Source organism: Micropterus dolomieu, linkage group LG09 (assembly GCF_021292245.1).
Source record: "Micropterus dolomieu isolate WLL.071019.BEF.003 ecotype Adirondacks linkage group LG09, ASM2129224v1, whole genome shotgun sequence".
Lineage (NCBI taxonomy): Eukaryota > Metazoa > Chordata > Actinopteri > Centrarchiformes > Centrarchidae > Micropterus > Micropterus dolomieu.
In genome coordinates this window covers 21,741,475-21,760,425 of record NC_060158.1, presented here as the reverse complement: position 1 = coordinate 21,760,425, position 18,951 = coordinate 21,741,475, and the positions used below count along the sequence as shown (strand labels likewise).

The 18,951-nt window shown below is 40.1% G+C and overlaps 1 protein-coding gene and 1 long non-coding RNA gene across 4 annotated transcripts in view; one reads left to right on the top strand and one right to left on the bottom strand.

Annotated features, from left to right (window-relative positions):
- Positions 1 to 9,491, top strand: part of LOC123976639 — a 10,255-nt gene extending 764 nt beyond the window's left edge. For 2 of the 3 annotated variants that reach the window (XM_046058943.1, XM_046058945.1), the window contains exons 2-4: positions 4,114 to 4,156; positions 6,456 to 6,747; positions 6,956 to 9,491. In XM_046058943.1, coding sequence (XP_045914899.1) covers positions 7,904 to 9,367 — 1,464 coding nt within the window. In that variant the 5' untranslated portion in view covers positions 4,114 to 4,156; positions 6,456 to 6,747; positions 6,956 to 7,903 and the 3' untranslated portion in view covers positions 9,368 to 9,491. Of the gene's footprint in view, positions 1 to 4,113; positions 4,157 to 5,892; positions 5,974 to 6,455; positions 6,748 to 6,955 lie in introns of those variants that run through there. The other variant, XM_046058944.1, reaches the window with a different exon arrangement.
- On the bottom strand, positions 4,379 to 5,709 carry LOC123976640. The gene is made up of 2 exons (XR_006826407.1): positions 5,587 to 5,709; positions 4,379 to 5,326 (listed from the first exon to the last, which is right to left on the bottom strand). It is a non-coding gene; the product is annotated as an uncharacterized LOC123976640 (long non-coding RNA).
- Positions 9,492 to 18,951: the final 9,460 nt, after the last annotated feature.

Sequence of the window (18,951 nt, the reverse complement as noted above, 5' to 3'; positions counted from 1 at the left end):
GAGCGTTTGCTGTCAGGGCCCCGAGGCTCTGGAACAGCCTGCCCGAGGAAATCAGGTCGGCTGAGTCAGTGAACTCTTTTAAGTCCCTTCTTAAAACATACTTTTATAGGAGAGCCTTTCCCGATCTTATTTGACTTTATTTTATCCCTTTTATTTTATTGTATTTTACTAATTTTATATTAAATTTTCATGCTCTTATCTTTTTTTGTATTATTCTTTACACTTGTTAAAGCACTTTGTAACTTGTTTTTGAAAAGTGCTCTACAAATAAGGATTATTATTATTATTATTATTCATGTAATTTAACATTTACATTTTCCAGTCTCATTTTTGGTTGACAAATAGGATATCACTAAAACTGTAGTTCTCATTTCTCAGCCAACAAAAATGTATCTAAACGGAATGTTTGAGTTAATGTAATTTTAAACGGACAACATTACAAAGTGAAACCTAATTAGCTTTTGATTTGGGATTTGAAAGGATTCGAATAATGGGTTAATTTTCAAAAAGCTGATATTGTGTTTTAAAAGCTGTAGCTTTGGCTACATGGCTGAAGCTTCCAGTGCTGTTTGTCTCTCCGCCGTGTTGGTTACATCTTCCCTCTACACACAACCCAATATGACACTCCAGAACTGCTGTTTGTGGCTGGTTCAGCATTGCACCCAGCCTTCTAATGTGTGTGTGATCAACCCACAAAGGCTTCTGGCTCCTGCAATCGCCCCAAACAATATATCGGTTAGAATGTGTCAGAAAACCAAAGCCAACAAGCACTGATATCAACATTAAAAGAATTTTGTTGAGGAAAACAATCTGTGCTAGCATCTGAGTTATGGGTCTTATAGCAGAACCTTTCTGAACATTAATTCTAAGGGCACATTTTGGTTCTCTACCCTTTTTGTTTGTAATCACCAGTGGGCACTGGGTACACATTATAAAAGCAAAAGAAAGAGGAGAATGGATGGGAAGGCAGAATAACCCCCATTTTACCTTGGTCCAGCAGAAGCCTATCATGCTTTCACATGCCCTAGTCTGACATGTGATAATGCTGTCAGCCCTCACTAAAAACCCCAATGTCAGACAAGCGCTTAATTGCCTAGCAACATGTGTAAATAGCCCATCCACTGGTACGGAACAAGGCTAATTCTAGCTGAACCCCATGGCCGGAGGGACCTAGCAACAACATCACAGGATGGCTAGACCTGCTTAATGTGTGAGCTAGTGTGGTGGAGAGTGAGACAGAAAGGGAGGGAGGCAGAGAGTGTGAGATGAGATGAGAAGAGATGAGAAAGAGACTCAGGTTATCATCATTACAAGGCTAATCATTAACATCTGCAGTACGTCATCACACGGGAACAAGGTAGGAGGACCATTTAGTTAGTGCAGGTTGGTGCTTGTGAGCGCATGCACACGGCTAAAACCAGAGAGTTATTTTTAGCAAGACTATTGAGGGCTAAGGCAAGTAAGGCAGTAGTAGGTGATATTGAGACTGCCAAAGGGCTAAACAACCAGCAAGTGCCTATCACTCAAACAGGGCAAACCATTACAGGATTGGCCAAATGGAACCAAAAATATTTTTCCTTTCTCAGTCTTCTCCATTACTGTCTCTATTAGTTTCTACTTTCTGTCGCTCTGCTGTCTTGTGCTGATGGCTACTGAAAGAGACCAATATAAGAAACAAAAACAAAGCAGAAGTAGCCATGATTTGGGCTGTAAAGATTCAGGTGGTTGCACTGGAAAATCAATTTGGTATTCCTGAATGTTTGATCCCTGCAAAATTGATGACCTCTGATTCATAGAGCCTTCTATGTTTCCCTTTATACACCAGAATGAGCATAGGTGTCATTTACGCTGGAGACGCTGGGGACATGTCCCCATCACTTTTTGAAAGTATAATTTGTTAAAAAACTACATGAAATATAGCTTGCAGCTAAATAACAAATGAAAATGCCTTCAGAAAGGTCTATTTGCACATTAAGAAAACATGCAATGCAATTAGAATATACAAGAAACAAAGACTTGCCTTTCGACGTGGGAAGACAACACGTCGTTCGAACTACTTATTTTCAAGCATAACCTGGCCCTAAGCTTAACACGCTGGGTAGTACATTGGAAATCCTAAATTTGAAAATGAAAGCAGTCCAACAGCCACTTGTAATGTCTGCAATGCAAGAGTTTCGCAAGGCGGTAGTAAAAGAGCTGCGTTCAATACTACCAATTTGATATGGTAGCTAAACGGAATACAGTGAGTTCACTCAGGTAACTCAGGCAAAGGCTGCACCGAAGCAAGACACACTGAAGGATGCTTTTAAAAGGAGAGAGAAATTTCCTTTAGACAGCGACAAGGCCAAAAGGATTACAGAGAGGGGTTTATTTGTTGTGACTGTGAATGTGAAAGTTAAGCTATTACACCACTTCGAAGTGGAACTCTGACAATATTACTTATTTTGAGTGTTCTAGTTTTACTACTACAATGCTCCACTAAGCGGAATTGAGAAGTGCTATTTTATTTATAGAGACACAAGACATGTTTCAGTTTATTTCCTTGGTTATTTTGTTTAAAATACAAATGAAAACCAATGCTGCAATAAGTGGAATTATAAAAAGATATAAAATAATTTTAGTTTGTTCAGTTTGTTATTTTGTAAAAACAAATTGAGTAACAGCTTGGATGCAGGCATTTTTTCCTTAATGCATTGCAGAGCTAATCAATAGTCATGCATATATTGGATCAGGACTCAGTATCTGCAGATACTCCATATTCAAATCCATCAGGTTTGTGGGTAAAAAAAAACATAATTCCTATTTATTACTACTCTAAATGTAGAGTTTAAGTGTAGGGGAGAGAAGGCGTGAGGAGCACCTCTACTGCAGAAGTTGAAAGAAGTTGAAGAAGTTGAGGACCTGAAGAGTATTTGACCAAATCCTCTCTCAAGCACAGACATCATAGCAGTGCAATAAATGTCCAAACCAAATTGACTGGTGGGCCTAAGTGAAAGTTGACCAACTCAGTGATTGACATTTTGTTTGACAATTTACTCCCCTTTTCAGTTATTGCGCTACCTGCTTTCAAAGGGCTCAGTCCAAAAAGCTCAGTGATTAATAGAAAAACTCTCTGAGCCAGGAGAGATGTACAAGCTGAGGCCATGAAATCGTCTCTGAAGAAAGAGTTGAGTGCTGTCAAGCATGTGGCAACCACCACTGACTGCTGGGCTGCACGGCAACGCAACCTCCTAGGGGTCACATGCCACTGGATTGATGAAGACAGTCTCCAAAGACACTTTGCTGCTCTGTCGTACAGACCCCCGAGGGGGTCACATACAAGTCCTGGCTGCTGCTTTGAAAGACATTCACTCAAAGTCAAATCCATGACAAGGTTTTCAAGACAACAACTGACATTGGTTCAAATTCCCTTAAAGTTTTTAGGGTGTTTGGGGAGCACACAGTATTCTCAGAACCTGAGCCAGATATTAATGATGACGATGAGGTCGACGACGTACCTGAGATTGAACCAGACGATATGGAGTTCCAAAATGCAGCTGGAATATTAAGTGACCACACCCTGGAGTACCAGCTACCACCACATCAACGATGTGCTTGCCATCTATTGAATCTTGTGACCACATCAGATGAGCTGGAGAAGTGGAACAACAAGACTTTCAAAAGCCTATTTTGCTCCACATTTGCTAAGTGCACTGCATTATGGAAGGTGGGGAGGTCAGGCAGGAGAAGTGGTGGAGAATGAGTGTGATCTGCAACTCATCCGTCCCAGCCAAACAAGATAGAATTCTTATTATTGCTGTAAAGTGGGTTGTCCATATTGTCAAGGAGAAAAGAGAGAAAGTCTGCATGTTTCACGTTTTCATTCTGCATCTCTCTGCTGTTACTGTTAGAAACTTGTGATGGAAGTCTAGTTATGTACTTGAGGTGTATTAAGGTAATGTGGGTGGTATTTACATATTTAAATGTGAATTCATTAGGTAATTAATTATTGGGTTATTTAATTATGGCCATGTGTTTGCCAGGTGAGTCACGAATAACAACGTGATTAATTTTTCAAAATGTCAGAGGGTACATCACTTTACATTGTCATTAATTAGCATAATTCTCTAACAGAGTTAAAGACCAGCTCGCCAGAGACTCTGCGAAAGTCCATCAGGTGAGATGATCTTGTGTTTAAGATTTAGTTGTTTCTTTATTGATCCCCATAGTGTAAATTATATTGGCACAGCAGCACAGGGGTATGTAGAAAGAAAGAACAAAATACAATAAAAGTAGTAGTAAAATATATACACACTATACACACACTGTGTACAATCCAATTCAATCAAAAAGGAGTCTGTCAGTGAAGATGGGAGACGTATGCATGATTCATAAGATCTCCATATGCAGCCATGTTTATTTACAACTGAAGTACCCATTTTGTTGTGTCACTTGTAATCACTTGATCTTTCATACACACTCCCAAACACCTACAGAATATGACCATATGTTTCTATAAAATGTCTACTAGCTTCTCAGAAATGTTTCAACATTCATTTTATACTGAATATAAATTAATCAGCAAATGAAAGAGAACTGGGGATCTGGTGACATCTTTTTTTGACATTTGTTGACCTTGTTGCCAATGTGACAGTGTGCGTGTGTCTGTGTATTGGTAAATGGGAGCATGTGCGTGTTGTGGCTTCTAAAGATTCAGTTCGCTCTCCGTCAATCTCTCTTTGCCTGTACAGTATCTCTGTGGTGGCACAGGGCATCAGTATGGTGCTGATTAGATGCTGCAGTGGAGCGTGGGACAGAGCGAGTGGACAATCACCACAGTGAGACATGATTTCACACTCTCTACCCTGATAACTGTCTAACGGCAGCTGGAAGTACAACTGGCAGAGTGGCCCTGCTCAGTAATCTCACTCCAAGCTAAAGCAAAGCAACAAAAATAAAAAATAAAAAACACACACACACACATATTGACAGGCAGGAAATAGGGCATGTGTGTGATGATCTTCCACTCGGAATCATTCATTCCATCAGCAACAATATCATAACCTTAACACGAGCGCCTCTAAGTCACCTATGTTACTGTTTCATTTGTGGAATACATAGAGTTTTCCAGCATCTTTGAGGCCAAGATGTCCTTTATGAGCGAATTTTGGGTGCCGGATGGCTCTTCTCTTCCCCAAATCGCTTGCTGAGCCATGTTGGAGTGACTGTAGTAGTGGGAGGCACACTTTCACTGAAGTCTCCATCCATCCTCCATGGACCTTGTCTCTCAGAAGCTAGATGGTGCAGGAGCCATCATGCTACAGCCATGTATAGAAGAGAAAATTAGCTGTGTAAAAAAAAAAAAAAAGAAATTTCAAAAATCAGAGCCTATCATACGCACAAAATAGACTCAAGGCTCAGTTTACTGAAACAGTCACTTGTCACTGTGTGGTAATATGAGGGATATGATTTGTACTGGACAGCAAATGGCAAGAAAGAACATCAGGGAGCGTGGTGTTTAAAATAAATGGCCAAAATTGCAGCTACATATTAGTTGTTAAGAATTTGTTAAGATATCAAAGCAAATGATAGCACCACCTCACTCACTCAGTGACTGGACCGTTTAAACAGGTTGCAAACTTCCACATTTCTACGCAAATATAGCAGATAGTTGCTACAGGATAATGTCAGGTTATTGAAGTAGGCAGAACTTGAGCAGGGTAGGGTTTCAGTCTTAGTTATGTTTTTCCATCCAGCTACTAGCTGTTATATGTCAGTGTATATAAAAAACTGAAATAAAGACTTAAGTTTAAGTTTCCCCAGGCGACGTGCGGTGTTATGAAAAAAAATGCTTCTGTTGCCTTGTTGACTGTGGAATTTCCGTGTTTTCATTCAAAACACCACCGGAAGAACCATAGATACCTTCTCAATTTCAGTCACCTTCTTTCCCGCTCAAGTGTTTTTCTCGTAAAATCGTCGTCGTTTTTGCTGAAGGTGTGTAAAAACATTCTTGAAACTGTAGTAGACATTTAGTTTAATTGCTAAACTACAAGTGAACGAAATTTCAATGAATTTGCACGACGACCACAGGAGTTTTATTACCCGCAAAATCTGGTTCATGGACCAAGAATGTAAAGCAGCCAACACTGTGTCAAAGACATAAAGTAGATTAGAAAGTGTGCGAAATTTCTCATGTCACATAAAGCTATAAAAGTTGTTTTGTTAGATGGAGTAATTCTCATGGGATATTAATCATTGCACATAATGTTATTAGAAGATAGTTACTGAACTGAACCTCTAATGACAGTGAGTGAGAGAGGAAGTCTTCATTGTCTAATGTAGTTAGTATGATGCATAGGACTGAGGGTTTCTTCATTTATGCTGTAGACCACAACATTTAAGGGAGGACTCGAAGGTATGTAAAATAATGTAAACAAAAAATTAAGTGTCTTCCACATTTTTTCTGGCGTATTTAGCAAAAATGCCAAAGGTCCAAAAAAAGAAAAGAAAATGTCCAGAGAAGCTAGAGCCAGGTTGTTCCTGGAGGAAAACATCAGTCAGCTGCCTTCTACACATGATCAACTAAAGAATGGACATCTGCAGTTACTTTATCATGGCGGCGACAATTCTCCAGCCCAAACTGTGAAAGCTATCCAAGAAATGCTCCACTGTACACTCGGTGCCCATCACATAAGACATTTGGCAAAGAAAGTGCAGAAATATGAGCACCATCTCACTCGTCAGTCAGACATGGACAGCTACACAAAGGTAAGCATCACCCTATATACTGTGTTTTTTATTTCCTTCAATAACTGTAGCTGTATAGGTAACTGTTAATTGCTGGAAGTCTCTCATAATATTAATCATATAAATTGAGCACTATATTAAATCATACTTGCTGATGATTCCGGAATGTGACAGTGTTATCAACAATGCATAATAATGAAAATAATTGCCTCCATTGATTATTTTACAGATATGCTTTGAAGATTTTGTAAAATTCACAGCAGTCCTTGACATGCCTGATGTTCAAGCTGATGTAGTGATGTCTGAGGATCCCAGTCCTACTACGCCTTCCATTGAGTTCTCTCATCAAGCAAGAAGCCTTCCTTCCATCACTGATGTTGTTCCCAGCCCAGCATTAGGACCCTTTGAGCTGAACAATGGTCAGCCTCCTCATGGTGTTGATATGAATGATGACCCAAGTCGGCCTTCCACTGGAGATGTTGGACCCACTGATTTGGATAATGCGTTACACACATCAGATGTTCAATCAACATCAATTGAAAGTCCAGCAACACTGATGAAAACAACTTAGTCCAAGGTCCCAGGCACCCCTGACACACCATTATCCATTCGTTCCTTACAGCGAAAGGGTTTGTTGACACCAAGGAAACTTAAGATGCAACAGAAATTAGCTTTTGTTGCAAGACAAAGAGCTGAGATGAAGCAAAATCACATGAACAAAGTGAAAAAATTAAAGGCACCAGCACTACAGGTTGTACAAGTAAAACATTGAGACAACTTCTGAAACGAAAAGATGCATCATTAGCAAAAAAAGACTTCAAAATTGCTGAAATTCATTCCAGATACTCCAAACTAGCCATAGTGAAGGAACTTTGTGATGTCAAAGGAAAACTAACAAGATGCTACTATTGCTGATTTGCAGGGAAAGCTCAGAAAAAAATTATGCTATCTGCCAGCTGCAATGTGACAATATGTGGCTACAGGATACAGTTAATGATCAGCAGCGTGACTCGAAATTAAAAAAGGAGGAGAAGCAGTATCCCACAGAAATGAGGATGCTTGTTTATGAAGCAATAGTAAATAATCTTCCTACAAAAACATTCCCACTTTAATTTCTCAGTTTTCAAAGCGCACTGGTGTTGTTATAGGAGATGTCCCACATAGGAGTACAGTGGAAATGATGTGCCGTGAACTTGGCACAATATCAGATTTTCAAGTGGCTGAGCATATGCTAGAGAACAAGGATTTGACATTAGGTTTTGATGCAACAACTCAGGAGGGTGTACATGTTAATTCAATACATGTAACTTCATCTGACAAGTGCCACATTATTGCAGTTGATCCTTTAGCTGGGGGAACTGCAGAGGATCATGAAGTGCACATTAATCAGTCTGTAGACAATTTAGTTGAGGTACATTGTGCTTTTCACCAAGCTGAAAAAATAACGGACAACACAGTAGACTTTCCAAAGGTACGGTCAGAAATAACTGCATTTGTTTCAAATTCTATGACAGACAGGGCAGCTGTTAACCATGCCACCCTTGAACGATTAGAGAATTCCTGGGGCAAAAAAATTAATGAATTAAATTGCCACTTACATCCAGTAGAAACTATTGCTACTGGATGTTGCAAAGCATTGAAGCAGAAGGAATCATCTAACATTGTGAAGAAGGTGCTGGGTTCAGATTGCATGGCCAATGATTTAGTTCTGGGCTTAAATAAATTCAGGTACAAAGATGCAGCTGGGGACCCAAAAGGATTTGTGCTTGCATTGTCTAATGCCAAACTGCCTCAAGGTTTGCTGCCAAGATACAGAGGAAACAGGCTCCATGTTATGTTCCTGAACTGTGAACGGCTTCATGAACACAGAGAATTCTTTATGCAGTTTCTTAATGGACAAACATTTTCATGCAACAGGCTCAGAGGTGCCCTTCAACGTGATTTTCAAAGTCTTGTTGCAATGGTGGAAATTCAGGTGCTTGGTCTTTTGGGGAAAGTGCTGACTGGGCCTTGGATGTCGAGATTTTACAAGGGCACAGCCTCTGAAATCAGTCACATTGAAGGGTTGGTCATGGTAAAGGAGGTTCTAGACAGATTAGAAGTATTTCACCAAGATCCTCAACAAATTCTCTCTGTGACACATGATATGTTTGGTGCTGAGCTGTCCAGAAGTCCAGATCTTCAAGCCCTTCTGGTGGAACCTGTTGACAGAGATCTCTTTCTGTCAATGATGGAAGGATGTATAAATGCAGTCCACAATGTCCTCACAAGGCAGTACCAGAGGTACTTTAACATGGATGTAAATGATCAGCTGAGGAAGGAGACAGAAAGTGCTTGTTTACGTAACATTGACGCAGAGCAAGTGATGGGCATGTTTTCTGCTCTAAAGGACAAGGCCCCAAATGCCACCTTGTGCTTCATCTCCTGTAAGATTTGTGCTCAGAAAAATAAAAAACTGGATTACTTGGATGGATTGACATCTGAAAAAAGAGAAAAACTGATTAAAGTTGCCATAAAAAATGCAACGAAACAGAGGCAACAGAGAAGAAAGAACTGTGCTGAAATTCAAGAGGAAGTAATGAAGAGACTTGCAGCTAAACAACAGAGTTTAGATATGAAACCATTCGGTAAAAACAAATGAGAATTATAATTAGTGCATTAATCTATGGCCAATTTTGTGGTTATTATTGAATAATTTATCAGTATTGCAGCAACTTGCTTCACACCAAAACCTCTTAAACAGTCAGTTTATTACACAAGGTGGTCTATTAAGTACACTGTTCTATTTACAAATAGTTTTAAATCTTTGTAACTTTGTTTTTATAAGTGCTGTCTAAATAAAGAGTATTATTTGGTGTAATTAGTGTTTTGGTTTTTTAATATATTATGGTGTACCTGACTTTTCAGAAGTAGAATATGTAGAGGATATGTCGCAGCTTATCCTAAAAATTTCAGGCCAATATCTCAAAAATTTAAGTTATAGCAAAAAACATTATAATTTCTAATGATTCGGGTCACACCTTTTTTTTCCATTTTAATGGAAAACAAGGGACAAAATAAAGTAACGACTTTCGAGTTTCAAATGACCAGTATTTTGTTATTCTTGACCCCATAAACATGGTCTTGGTGTCATTTTAAAGTATTTTTCAAGCTCTTTCTATCTGTACAACTAGTTTTAACATTTAACCATGTTGAAAATGTTACTCACATACCTAGTACAAGCAGTAGAATTCATGCTACGAAGTATCTTGGTATGTGCACTTCTGTATTGTATTTGTCTGACCAGTGGCGTGAGTAACCAGATAAATAAAAAACATTGTAATTCTGCAAAAGATGTTCAATGTTTTTTTGCTGAACTTTTTTGTGCTGGAGCGGCATTTTGTGACATTATTTAAGTTTGCAAAGTTGTCACTTTAAGCCATTTATTTATTCAACCTAAATATATGTCTAGAAGTGATTAGAGTTTACATGCATGGCCACTCTGGTGAGCTACAACATGTCAATCAAACCCACAGTGTGAAACATCCACAGCTATCAATACAGCTGCTGCAAATGCAGTGAAAATGTCGATGCAAAAATAAAGGCAAAATATGGTATTTATTTAAGGGTGATGAAATCCATAAAACTTAAATCGTTTTTTTTTTACATGTATCTGTTGCTAAGATATCACAATGCTTTGCTTGGAAGGCTACATGCAAATAACGTTGGAACAAACGCTACCAAAAATACAACACGCTGTCATGTCTGGCTTCAGACACCAGAGAGCTGCACAGGAGAACGTTGCTAAGCAGAATAAAGTACAAAAGTATAGACAGAGTAAAACAATGGCAATACAAAGCAGTCGACAAGAAATGGAAATGGAGAGTTTGAAGAGGTGTATGAGACTGACTGCGAAGGAAAGACAGAGGTGAGGAGATGGATATAAAGAGTTGAATGAAGTGGAAAGTGAGTGCAGAACAATAACTGAAGTGAAGCAAACTGAGAAGTGAGATAGAAAAGGAGGAAATTCAGTTTTATTTATATAGCGCCAGTTCATAAAAGAAGTCATCTCATTAAACTTTTCATATAGGGCAGGTCCAGACCGTATTCTTTACAGAGACCCAACAATTCCCACCATGAGCAAACACTTGGCAACAGTGGGAAGGAAAAAAAAATCTTGCCACTTAACTTCCTTTAAACCGGCAGAAACCTCAAGCAAACCTAGACTCAGGGTGGGCGGCCAACTGCCTTGTTCGTTGAGTTGGGGAGAGGTAAAATGTGTAAAATCACTGGCTGGTGAAAGACGAGACCAGCTAAAGAAAAATACACTTCCATTCTGGAAGCAGAATGATGGGAGAAGACAGTGCAAATGTACGCAAATGGCAATGAGAGATCTAGTGAGGGGTCGAGAAAGGAAGTAGAGGAGGATGAACTTAAAAAGAAAAAAAAAAAAAGACTATCCAGATTGTTCCTGCTGGTTTGGATGGTGAACAACCTTTGTACCACAATCCCTCTTCCCCAACTTTTAGCTCACTGTTGCCATGCAAGCAAAATCAACAAACAAAAAAATGATGAACAGAGTTACTTTCAACACTTTAATTAATCTGATACAGTATCCTCAACTGTGGCTTGGCAATCCATCCATCCACAACTAATCAAAATTTTCCCCCAGAGCTCTGTGCCCGAGGAGCTGCACAGTTTAAACACACAGACACTAACTTTTTTTGTGTGAAATGGAAGCATGAACATTCAGACTGATAATCTCGAATACTCTGGCGTGCCAAGTGTGGCTCATTTTGGCTGAAAATGAATAAGTCTCATTAGTAAATTTGGAGCTGAAAACCGTGTTGAATTTTCAATTTCTGAGGGAACACAGCGTGAGTGTTAATAATTCTGATATTTATGGCTGGAGATTCAATGCCAACATTCTAAGCTATTTTGGTTGCAGTAGAGGTATTTAGCACCAAAAAAGTAAATTTTATGTTCTGTTATTCACTTCACAATTACAACCTGTTTGGTTTGTCTAGAGAAAAAAAATACTTCTCTTGTTGTTTTTTTGTGGTTGAAATATTAACAAGGGTGTTCACAGACAGATAGCATGAGAAAGACACTAAGAGATTTGGGGTTTGTACTGTCTGTCAACAAGGCCTTAGTGGAGGCCCTGGGTTCTTCATTTCGCTAGCATTATGTCCTCTCGCATCCTCTTCAAATCTATTCCAACAGGCCTAACAAGTGGTAGCGATGCATTAACACTGAATTTTGTTGCCTCAGAGACCATCAGCCGCACACAAGACAGAGCGATAGAGACACCGGAAAGCCTGAAGGATAAAAAACATAATAACGAATTCAGCCACCCCGGATCAACTAAAATATGCTATATGGCCTTTGGATCTAAGTGACTCGGCCTTCAACAACATACTTTATTTCAAACAGGGGAAAAACTGCACACCTACACTTGACAGCAGCACCACAGTGTTGTGAAGCATCCGCCATCCCATTCCTTGCCACATCCCATGCTGCACCGCCAGTCCACAACTTTCATTTTTCCCCCTCTCCTCGTTGCTTGTGTTGCTAATGGCAACGTCCCATTAACCAGCAATGATGAAGAGATGGGTCAGGGAGGATCACCGTGACCACACTTTTGCTCGCCATTAAGCCGGTTGGAAATAAAGACTATAATGTGCAGAAAGCTAGATCAAGAAACGAAAGTGGCATTTTCACAAACAAAGAATACAGTTAATTAAGGGGCAGCATTGCAAGACTGCAAATCCCACAGGCATCTGTGGATACAGAGTGGTTAGTATTTCTTTCTCTTTGTGAAAAAGTGGAAGGTTGGCTGTTGTGCATAGTAAGCTTGCTCACCTTGAAGAGAATTGGGTGGTGCTGTTAATATCATTTCATGATGTGTAGCTCTGTTGTTACCGTCTCAAAGGCCTGTGCTTTATTGGTTTTCTTGTTTGTGTCTTTCACTGTGGGGGTAAAAAAAAAAAGGGTAAGAGACAAGGGAGAGAAGGGAATAACTAGATTTTTAGAGATAGATGCTTTGCAATTATTTTGAGTTATGCAAACATGTGTTTGCTGCATGACTCATAGCCGTTGTGGGTGGTATTTTTCTGTAGCCCACCAAATGCAACCCAAACAAAGTGCTCTGTCACTCGCCGCAATGGAACCCCATAGGATGACACAAAACCTTCTGCAGAGGACAAAGACTGTTAGAAGGAATAATACAAGCAAATAATCACAACAAGAGGAAGAGATTCAATACAAATGATTTATTTGCCTATTTGTTTGTCAGTTGTTACTCCTGGACTTGCTCAGTGTCACAGCCAGCTAGCAAATGAAGTATTTTGGGAGGTATAATTAACCTCAGAAAAACACAAGCCTGTGCTCCTCCTCTATCTCCACTTGCTTTAGGACAATGCACTGCTGTTGAAGGGCATGTTCCCGTCCAACTTGATTGATGTAAACATGGTGAGGCATAAAACTAGCAATATAAAACATGCTTATGTGCACTTGTCACACCCTGCGATTGGCTCTGCATGTGCTCTTGGCACAGCGTACTGTACAGCGCATAACGCTTATGACCATACTTTACAGCATGACTCTAAGGATATAGTGTGTATCCGGCAACCTGAATCCAAACGGTGAACTGTTCTTTGATTTATACACGTGTCAGACATAGGACTTTTGGCACCGCAGTGCATGAACAAAGGTGGAAATTATGTGAGATGTAATTTATGTGGACAGAATGGACAGCCATAAAGGGATCACAGTGATGACTGCTCAATGTGCTTCAGCAGGCCTTCGGGGGGAGTAAGTAAAGGGACATGGGGTAACACATCTTCTACTATTGCACTTTATCTCAAACAAACAGTACACAAGACTTTTAACCGTGGGTATCTGGGGGGCTGAAGAGTGTATTGGCACCAACTGTGCCCTCACTGAGCAACACCTATTGAGAAACTTTTTGTTTTTGCATCCATTATGCAGATCTATTTTATTCACCTAATAATCGAGACATAAGGGTAGATCGCAGAAGAGTAAAGAACACAGAGCATCAGCAACTTTGGCCAGCAAGGAATTTATTTTGTTATTTTGAGTTCTCTCTGTCAGCATTCTTTTCTTTTATTGGATCCCCTAGGCTTTATATCAGTCACTTTTACACAAACACAAATACTTACACACCATGTATGTGTGTCATAGTCTCTGCTCTGCAGCTTGTCTCATCCTCTGTGGTTTCTGACTCAGGTGTGGCCAACTGGCAACATGTTGGCGCTGTGGCACCAGTGTGTGCCCTGGTATTCAGTCCCTGGTGGCTGCACTCTGGCCAGAGAGTGTGTGCAAGTAAATATGTGTGTGTTTATAATTGTTTTTACATTTTACATTAATTTATCCAGATAAGTAAGCCTACAAAGCATATATATTTAAATCTAAATATATTTATTGAAAACATCTGCAAAAAAATAGCCAAAGCTTTTTTTAAATGAATATCATGCCTTTGAAATGCATTTGAAGTAATGCATTTTCCAGTTTTAATCTTGTGGTTGCATTCCCATGTTTTCTCACTTGTCTAGCCCATCTACAGGCAAACATTTGCATCATAATACTCACAAAGATGGTAGTTTCGTCTTTGGCTTTCTCCAATATTTACTCAGTCTCACTCGTCTGTGCAAACATATAAACAAGGGTGGGGGGAGAGATGAAATGCAAATTAAACTGAACAAGAAACAACAAAACTCAGCTATAATTCAAGATAAGATATGACCAAGGGAAGAATTGGAAATGATGTTGGTATTACTCTTCCACCCCCTCCACAGAAAGGAGCTGGTAGTGACGGATGAGCTCATACATCACACACAGCACAGTGCTGACAGCTGCCACTGTCGCAGCTCAACTCCGACCCCTCATCTTCATTCATCTGACTGCATGTGTGAACACATTCCAGGCTCAGGAGTTTGCCTCTGCTGACATGGAAACATAACCACACACTTGCACAAGCGCTACGTGCTGAAACTACTAAAATGTCACATTTATCTGGCTCTGTATATTTATGGTTATATAGTACACACATGCACCGTCTTGGACACACAGAGGTATTATTCTGGGCCAAATGCCCTTATTCCCCATTTTCCCCATTTCCCAGTCCAGTAGCCCTGTGAGTGGGTTAATACTGTGCAGGGGGCTCTGAGGGACCTTCTGGCATTGGCTAATGGTGGGTATTTTTAGCGTGAAAATGCCACATTGACCCCACACAGGTAACCCCATTACTCATACCACCTCTGCACAAGTGGTCCCAGATTCACCATGTGGGTGTGTCTGAGTTGTTTTTTTGGCGGTACATCTCGATGTAACAGACCCGCCCTCTTCCACGATGGTGATCAACTGGAGGAAAGATGTTGGGTAAGAGAGGTAGCGCTGATGCAGATGGTGATTGTTTAAATGAAACCAAAACCACTATCTGCTTCATTTTCAAATGTATTCTGTCCCAAGGAACCTTATTGGGTATTGTTAGTGACCCATGTTGTAGTAGTAGTATCCTACAATTTTGAGTAGTTTTATCAAGATTATTTTAGCCACATTAGAAGCATGGATCTAGGAATGGCACTGGCTGTTACTTTGCTTGATTGGTTGCTCCATCACTTTGGTCCAGACTGAAATATCTAAAGTACTGGATGAGTCGCCGTGAAATTTTAGCACAGACATTCCTTGTCCCCAGAGGATGAATAACTTTGCCGATCCCCTTCAGTATCAGCTGATCAAAATTTTGACTTGAAATGTTGGTTCAATTATGGATTGCCACTGATTCTGGTACAGACAGTCATTGTTCCCAGTGGACTAAAGTGTAACTGACTGACTGGTGACTTTTCTTTGGCTTTTCCTCTAGCACCACCAGGTTGACATTTGTGTTACAATCTGGTGCCGTAATCAGGTCAAATGTGCGAATTAGTGCAATCAGCTGGAGTGTAGTGTGGAGGTTGAATGAAAAGCTGCAGACTCTATGCACACCATGGCCCTGAGGTTGAGACCTTCTGCTCTGTTTAGTTTGTGTCTCAACCAACTGAAGCACCAGGGTGCAATAGACTTGAATTTAACTTCGTTTTCATGTTTCAGAGGCGGGCGCATCCAGACTCCACCTGGGTATTTTAAAATCAAACCAATGATTATATGCATTAAGTCTGTGATAGTGGTCCTAAGTTATTCTCGACGGAGTCAACAGAACAGATCAGTCTCTGGGGCAGTCTTTTGCTCTTTTTTCCCCTTCCTGTCCGTCCCAGCTGAGGCTCTGGATTTTACTTCACAGATGATGCATACCTCCCAGCGCTCTGGTATTATTGTTTTACTCCCTCATTTACTTTTAATGCTTCAGGCCTTAATATATCCAGCCTGTTTTCGTCTTGCTCAGATCTTATTCAGCACAGTGGCTTTGCACAGAAATAAGGACCTTATCAAAGCATAATTGACGACGTGTATCCTCAGAAACTGTGCAATAACAACAACATCATAGCTGAGCAGTAAAAAACCAGAAGTTGTTAACAGACTTGCCTGTGTAAATACAAGTTAAATTAGGTAAACAAATAGAAATGGATGATATTTAATAAGGTTAGTGAGGGATTTTGAGCCAAAGTTGAAGCTAAAGGCAAATAAAATCTGCTAAGAATCCAAATGAAGAAAACACAAATAATATAAAAAGAACAAAGTGTGTTTTTACTGCTCCTCCAGCCATCACATAGACTTGTTAATTGTTCTTTCTCCGCTCTCTTTATTCCCTATATGTTTCAGTGTTCCCCATCCACCACTTGCTGCTCCCTTTTATCCAACACATGATCTACACTTCACAGAGCAATGTTTTTATTTTTATCTGCTTCTGTACCCCTCTAACCCTATTCATAAGCAGCCGTACAGTTCAGTTTTCTTAAAAGGAATACACTGGAAGCCACATTCATGTGTACAGTATATAGTGTGGGATTCACTAATTGACATCTACACGTGAGACAGGTTTTTAGCAACATAAACGGCAGGCTTTTTCTTGAAAACTGTTGGATGTGTTGCTATGAAACTTTGGTACAGACCTTCATGTCCTTCCGCCCACCAATGTACAATCTAAAGTGTTTTTCAATATAATTATTTGCCTTACACATGTAGCTGTGTGTGTTTTTTTGCGATGACAATGTTAAGAATGTGAAAGAGCCTTGAAGAGAACAGAGCTGAATGTGAGCAGCAGTCTTGCGTTGTTAGTGTTGGATTTCAGAACAACTTGTCAGCTACATTAAGTGACAGGGGAGCAGGCAAAAGCTGTTATTGTTGTGGCTGTCTGTCAGAAATTCAGAACTGCACGCCCATCCCTCTCTCAGAGATTTATCTATTCTTCCGGATGCTTGACTTAAATCTAAACAAACACTGACTGTAGTTGCTCTCATTTCTAAATATTTTACATGGAGGATTAATTAGCAGGCATGCCTCTGATAGCAACTACAACCTTGTAGTTTTTACACATACAAGGAATTTGCTTTGATGAACAAGTGCGTAACAATAGACATAAACCTAAATAAATAGAAAAATATAAGGTGGACAAGATATGCATGTTATAAAAGAATGATAGAGACTATGTGCAATATGGTGTGTGTGTGTGTGTGTGTGTGTGTGTGTGTGTGTGTATGTATATTTTATAAAATCCCCCTCTCACCCCTTGCGGGGTGGTATGTGTTATCCTCAAGCTCGGGTCTTCTACCAGAGGCCTGGGAGTTTGAGGGTTATGCGCAATATTTTAGCTGTTCCTAAGACTGCATTCTTCTGGACAGAGACCTCTGATGTTTTACCTGGAATCTGCTGTAGCCACTCTCCCAGTTTGGGGGTCACAGCCCTCAGTGCTCCGATTACTACTGGCACCACTGTTGCTCTTACTTTCCACATCTTTTCTAGTTCCTCTTTCAGCCCTTGGTATTTCTCAAGCTTCATATCTCCTGGATAGCTCAGTGGTTCATGCCACTGACTTTGGTACAGGTGATCAGGGTGGGGGTATCCAGGCGGACCCTTAGGCAAGGTCCTTAATGCTAACAGCCTACCTCCGTGTCAGGTGCTAGGGAACCAGGACAATGTGAAGTAAAATGTGCTACTGGAACAAGAGCAGGAAATAAAATAATAAATAAAAATAATCTCTATGTCTGAGTTAATACAGTGTTGTAAAGGTACTAGAGAGATGAGTCATAATAATGTCTCGTGCACACTGTGGAGTTTATTTTTTTTTATTCATTCACGTGTTGCTTCTGTGAGAGATATCACAGTTACAGTAGGTAAGACTTTTTCTGTCTCAACACAAAATGGCTGCAGCTCTGCAGAGCCTTGGTAAGGTTATTGATCAAAGCCACTGACTTATGTTCACACTGAAGCTGTTGTAAATATGCCTAATACGTCACTCTTCACAGGAGTAAGCCAACTAAATCCTGCAAGTTCACACAGTGTGGGCGTATAAGAAAGAATATGGCAGGTGTATGAAAACATTTTATTATTTAGTGTGATCATAATTAACAAGATATGACATCATAACATGTTCAGTTACTGTCTTTCCAGCTTTGTTGTTTCCATCATTATTGCGCTCCACGGAGCGACCCACAGCTGAACTCTACACTGGTGAAACTGAAGTGAACTGGTAAATCTCACGAGTGTGTGAAGTTGCTGTCAGAATGAGTTTATCCCAAACTGAAGGATAACTTCACAGCTGCACAGTGGTAAATACAGACAATTATTTCTGTGAAGTGCTGTGATTTCTAGGTTTTCAAAAGCTCACCATTTGGCACATGTTGTCTGGGAATGTTTACTCTAGTGTCTCACCTGCTTGAGCGCATGTCCGGCCCTGGTTCTTCGCTGCATGTTGCTCCTCTCTCTTTCTCCTGCCTTTGCTGTCTCTCTCTGTACTGTACTGTCAAAATAAAGCAGAATATCCCTAGTTAGATGAAAAGATTAATAAACTTTCACTGTGGTAAATGTAAAGCTATACCCGGCTGCCAGCGCGAAATGGTTGCCTGGCTCTGTCCAAAGACAACAAAATCTGCCTGCCAGCACTTCTAAAGCTCACTAATTAACACATTATGTCTCCTTTGTCTGATCCGTACAAAAAGTGTAAAAATGACAAGTTGCAGTTTGGGGTTATGTGCCAAGCTATTTCTTGGACAGCAGTAGTAACTTCCTGAAGCCTTGTAATCACAGTGAGGTTGCCAGGTAACAAAGACTTTAGGAAATGAGATTTAA